Raw genomic sequence first — 5,406 nt, forward strand, 5'->3', positions numbered from 1 at the left:
TTTAACTACCCGCATCCCTTGGGTTTTAACTACCTCTTTCCCTGATTGAGCAGTGATCAGAGAAAATAAATGAGCAGGGAAGCAACCTCTCCACCAGTTCCTTCCCTTCCATTCATTTCCTTGATTGGTTTGTTTGCCCCTCTTGAAAATTTTCTGTGTGTATGCACCATACTTTACTACTTTCCCTTTGGCCTAATCCTCAATATTAGGTGAGTGTTAGCTGTTTGAAGGGGTTTGACTGGAACTTGGATTTGGAGAGAAAGAATGAGTGAATGAAAAGCTCAACCCTTCATTTCTGAGCAGCTGTGGACTGGGAACTGCAACTTTCTCTACTGAGCAACTCCCAGTTATATACTGAGGTCATGGTCTGCAGTACTTGTATTTATGCTCTATTGAATGGGAATCAAAAAATGAGAAGAGGTGGTCAGTTGTGTATGAACATTTACACAACTGGGTTAAGTATGGCCATGGTTAGTGTTGTTCAGAAAGCTTCTGTGTCAGGCACTAGACAAGGACCACAACTGTAACTTAAGGAATAGAATTGAGTGTGCTGATATGTGTGTGTGCCCAGGGATGCTATTGTTAGTTTTCATGCACTGTTTCTGTTTTCTTCTTCATGTGTTCTCACTGCTGGTGACAATACTAACAATGAGAAATATAATCTAATTAGGGGAAGTAAACTTGTTGCATGTTTATTATGTTCCAGGCACTGCACTAAAGAGTTTTTTCTTATGTGTCTCTTTTTGTCATAATAACTGCCAAAAGTAGAGATATTAGGTTTTTTTAAAAAGCCAGGAACACAGGAGCCATATGGTTCAAATAACCTGCTAAATTCACATGGCTAGTATGTTGTGGAACCAGGATTAAATTAAATTGTGCAATACAGCTTTCTGGCTCCAGAGTACACACTCTGTACCAATATTTTATTAGGACATTGTGGGCACCCATATACTCTGATTCTATTCAATAAAATTAACACCAATTCCATTGTATTATTGAATCCATAGTTCACATCTAAATTTTCCTACTTTTTAAGTTCCACACATAAAAGAGATCATGAAGTATTGGTATTTTTGTGCTCATCTTATTTAATTTAGCTTAATTTTACCCACTTTCATTCATATTGTTACAAATGATATAATCAGCCCCTTTTAGGGTTGAATAGTATTCCATTTGTAAAGAGAGTGCAGAGGCTGGGAGAGGGGGATGTTTGGGAGAAAGAAATATGTTGGCTAAATGGCATGATATTTCAAGACAAATGAGCTTTAGTGAACTGTGGTCACTTTAATAAAGAATAGTGCATTGTGTATTTCAAAATAGCTAAAATAATAGAATTAAAATTTTTCGCCACAATAAAAGATGTGAGTATGTAAGGTGATAGATTTAATTAGTCTAACAGTCATTTTACATTGTAGATATGTATAAAATCATATTTCCCCCATTAAATATGCATGTAATTATTAATTTTTAAATTAAAAATAAAATAAAAAGTCTATTATTAATTGCATTCTATACCTAGTTTGTTTAAAAAGAATTCAATCATTCTGCTGCCCTGTATAACAAATTAGAACAAAAAAGAATCCAATCAAGAATCACATTGCATTTGATTGTTCAATTCTTACATTATTATAAGTCAGAAATGTACTTTTCCCATCTAACCCCTCTCACCTTTTAATGGTATTGACTTGTCGGAAAAACAACAAAAATAGCAGACTATCTTTTAGATTGCTGCATATTGTAGAATGACAAGTCTAAGAGATAAGTTTCCATCTGTGTGCCCCTGTGTGCTTGGGAATGCTTTTATGAATATTCCTTGTATTTGAGTTCATGGAAATATAAAAACTGGAGAATACCTTTTCTTAGTACGTATGCCTAAAGATGACCTCAGACAAACTTGGGCAACTGTGATTCAAGCCATTTATTTAAATGCTGATGTCGTATGTTGTTCAAGCATGTGAGTAATGTGAAATGCGGGTTTTCAGAACTAACACTGAACAACCCAAGCAGGTTCTGGGTAAATAGGTGAATTCTGTGGCCCTGGGGATCAGAGTCATGATGCAGGTGACTCAGTAAGAGAGATGAAGGCAAGTAATCCAGAGAATAGGGATCCCCAGCAGATGGGGCTGGACTACGGTCCACGCTCTGAATTCTGGACTGTATTCTCAGAACCTAGAGAAATTGTGGAGATACTGTAGAGGAGGTGTGGGTTGCTTTAGGAAAGGTGCTGCTTCCGCTTACATATGAGGAAGGTTCAGGAGAGAGAGAGAGAGGGAGAGAGAGAGAGTGGGAATATCTCATTTCTCCTCTGCCTAAAGCAGAAGAATGGGTACTCTGAGCCTTGGTTTGAGGGATAGTTGTTGTGAACTAAGCCTGAAGAAAGAGGTAAAAAGAGGAGCAAGGGAAAAGGCTGAACCTGTGTTTTGGCCTTGTCAGGTTAGCAACATGAAGCGCACAGCTGTCACAGCCTCATCCAAGTGCTGATCCTGGGAGTCCCTGGCATTGTGGCGTGGCTGGTGATCTTCAGAGTATAAGTAGACATTCCAAAGACAAAGTTTGGGGGAGGCATTACTGGAGAAGAAAGAAGACACAGAACCTTGTCTTTAAAAGATAATTCCAGAGGAATGTTCTCTGGAATTTTCAAAGCAGGGCAGGTGGCAGTGCAAAAATCCATCAGATAATTGTTTAGATTCTTTTTGGTGTGTGTGTGGGGTGGGGAGGGGAGTTCATTACTGAAAGAGTATGTGTGGGTGGATGTATGAAGACCAAACCTACGGGATCATGTGAGTAGGGTTTGGGGTATGCCTGAGAATGGGAGTGTTGAGGGTCTGTGTGATCATGAGAGCATTGTCTTGGGCTATGAGTCTACATACAGAATTTGCATTCACAAAGAAACAATCCTTTTGACTAATGGTGTTACTAAATCCAAGGTGTTATACACTTGTATAGTGTACCGTGTGTTGGTAGATCTTTTTTCTTTTCTCCTCCTCTTCTGTCTTCTTTCTTTTTTGTTTTGTTTTGTATAGAAAAGACTCCTGAGCATAAGTTATAAGAGGGACTTTTCCAATTTAAATTTGGGTTATACAAATTTATCCAGCATAGTGTCAGAACTCAGCGAGTGTTTACTGAACTCAATTTGGTTATTGCTTGGCAATAAAGGGTGTTAACCGCACAAATCTAAGAACTACATTCATCAGGTAGCCTTGGAAGAAGAAAGTAGTTGTCTTAGGGCAGAGATCAATATGCTACAATGATACAGCAAGACCTTAACCACTGATGTTCATAAAGTCACATATACTGCAGTTCTCTAGCCCATGAAAACATATGTCCTCTAACTTGTTAACTCACATCCAAGGACCATATGTAATGAAAAGAGTATAGCAAGTCTGGAGGTCTTCCCAGAAAAATCAAGCAAATTTGGGTGATCAGAAGAGGGGGCATTCTCTTTAGGAAGGATAACCATACATCTTCAGTGTTTGGGACAATCCTGCTGCCATCATTATTAAAGTCAACCTTTTTTTCAATTTAGAAGGGTTCCTCTGTATGATAAATTACATGGTCACTCTGATTTCAGGAGTCAATAATGATGGAAGTGCGAGTGACTCTGACCCTCCTTTATCATCCCTTGGCCTCAGGACTGAGATCTGTGCCATCCTGGGCCACCATGATTGTTTTCAACTTGAGCAGTTATAACCCAGGACCCTTCATTTTGGTGGGGATCCCAGGCCTGGAGCAATTCCACGTGTGGATTGGGATTCCCTTCTGCATGATCTACATTGTAGCTGTGATGGGAAACTGCATCCTTCTCTACCTCATTGCCGGGGAACGTAGCCTTCACGAACCCATGTTCTTCTTTCTCTCCATGCTGGCCATGACTGATCTCATCCTGTCCACAGCAGGTGTACCCAAAACACTCAGTATCTTTTGGCTGGGAGCTCGAGAAATTACATTCCCAGGGTGCCTGACACAAATGTTCTTCCTCCACTATAGTTTTGTCCTGGATTCAGCCATCCTGATGGCCATGGCATTTGATCGTTATGTGGCCATCTGTTCCCCTTTGAGATACACCACTATCTTGACTCCCAAGACCATCATCAAGATTGTTGTGGGCATCTCCTTTCGGAGCTTCTGCATCATCCTGCCTGATGTATTCTTGCTGACACGCCTACCTTTCTGCAGGACACGCATCATACCCCACACCTACTGTGAGCACATAGGTGTGGCCCGGCTCGCCTGTGCGGACATCTCCATCAACATCTGGTATGGCTTTTGTGTTCCCATCATGACCGTCATCTCAGATGTGATCCTAATTGCTGTCTCCTACGCCCTCATCCTCTCTGCTGTTTTCCGTCTCCCTTCTCGAGATGCCCGCCAGAAGGCCCTTGGCACCTGTGGGTCCCATGTCTGTGTCATCCTCCTGTTCTATACACCTGCCTTTTTCTCCATCCTTGCCCATCGCTTTGGACACAATGTCTCTCGCACGTTCCACATCATGTTTGCCAACCTCTACATTGTTATCCCACCTGCACTCAACCCCATTGTCTACGGAGTGAAGACCAAACAGATTAGAGATAAGGTCATACTTTTGTTTTCTACGAAAAGCACAGAGTGATGTTTCACCAGTGCAAAGGTCAGTATAAGTGAACAGGGCATATAAATGCAGCAAGAATGAGTAGTAAAGGCTATTTAAAGTTAGGACTGCTTGCAGCTGTTTTGTATACCATTATGTATGTGAGATACCATAATGTATGTGAGATACCATAATGTATGTGAGAAAGTCCTATGCATAAAAAATTTTGATGACCTAATTGCTTACACAATACGGTTGTATAGGACATGATCAGAAGAAGGAGGTGAAAACAGAGTTGAGTTACTCTAAATGAAAAAGGCAATAAAAATTTGGAAATGGAGATTGACAGCCATAATGAGTGAGAAATGTGTTAAGACAGTTACTGAAGAAAGGTGACAAAAAGTAAAAAGATCAGTGAGAAAGTTCTCATTTAGGAGACTAGCAGATGGATACTAAGGACATTTATGATAATATTTGATTTTAATTATTGCACATTTTGTGCTTCACTGGAATTCCTTTTTCATTTCCCTCTGTTACTCTCCCTTACAAAGCCTTTCAGCAGAAGTCTGCTATAAACAAGTTCTATCAGCAGTGCTGTCAAGGGAATGAGATAAATAGCATATGTATCAATGCCAGGGCTGCTGGAGGTGGTGCTGGGAGAGGAGAGGAGCTTCCAGGCACCAAGGCTCATTGAGAAAGTGAGTTGCAAAAATAGCACTGGAGAGCATAGCCCTTGAAAGCTAGAGATCTGAGAAAAGGGCTGGACTTTCCCCAGTCCATTGACCTCAAGCCAGTTCTAGACACTAAAGGGAAAATTTAACCTTGCGGGTTGGAGGATT

The 5,406-nt window shown here is 40.5% G+C and overlaps 1 protein-coding gene across 1 annotated transcript; it reads left to right on the forward strand.

Moving 5' to 3' along the window:
- Nucleotides 1-3,540: 3,540 nt before the first annotated feature.
- On the forward strand, nt 3,541-4,609 carry LOC306640432 (olfactory receptor 52H1; the record flags this gene model as incomplete). The annotated part of the gene is made up of 1 exon (XM_079104713.1): nt 3,541-4,609. Exon 1 carries the CDS (start codon nt 3,581-3,583, stop codon nt 4,607-4,609), a length of 1,029 nt encoding a protein of 342 aa, XP_078960839.1. The 5' UTR covers nt 3,541-3,580.
- Nucleotides 4,610-5,406: the final 797 nt, after the last annotated feature.

The sequence above is a fragment of the Sciurus vulgaris genome (genome assembly GCF_902686455.1).
Source record: "Sciurus vulgaris genome assembly, chromosome: 11".
Taxonomy (NCBI): domain Eukaryota; kingdom Metazoa; phylum Chordata; class Mammalia; order Rodentia; family Sciuridae; genus Sciurus; species Sciurus vulgaris.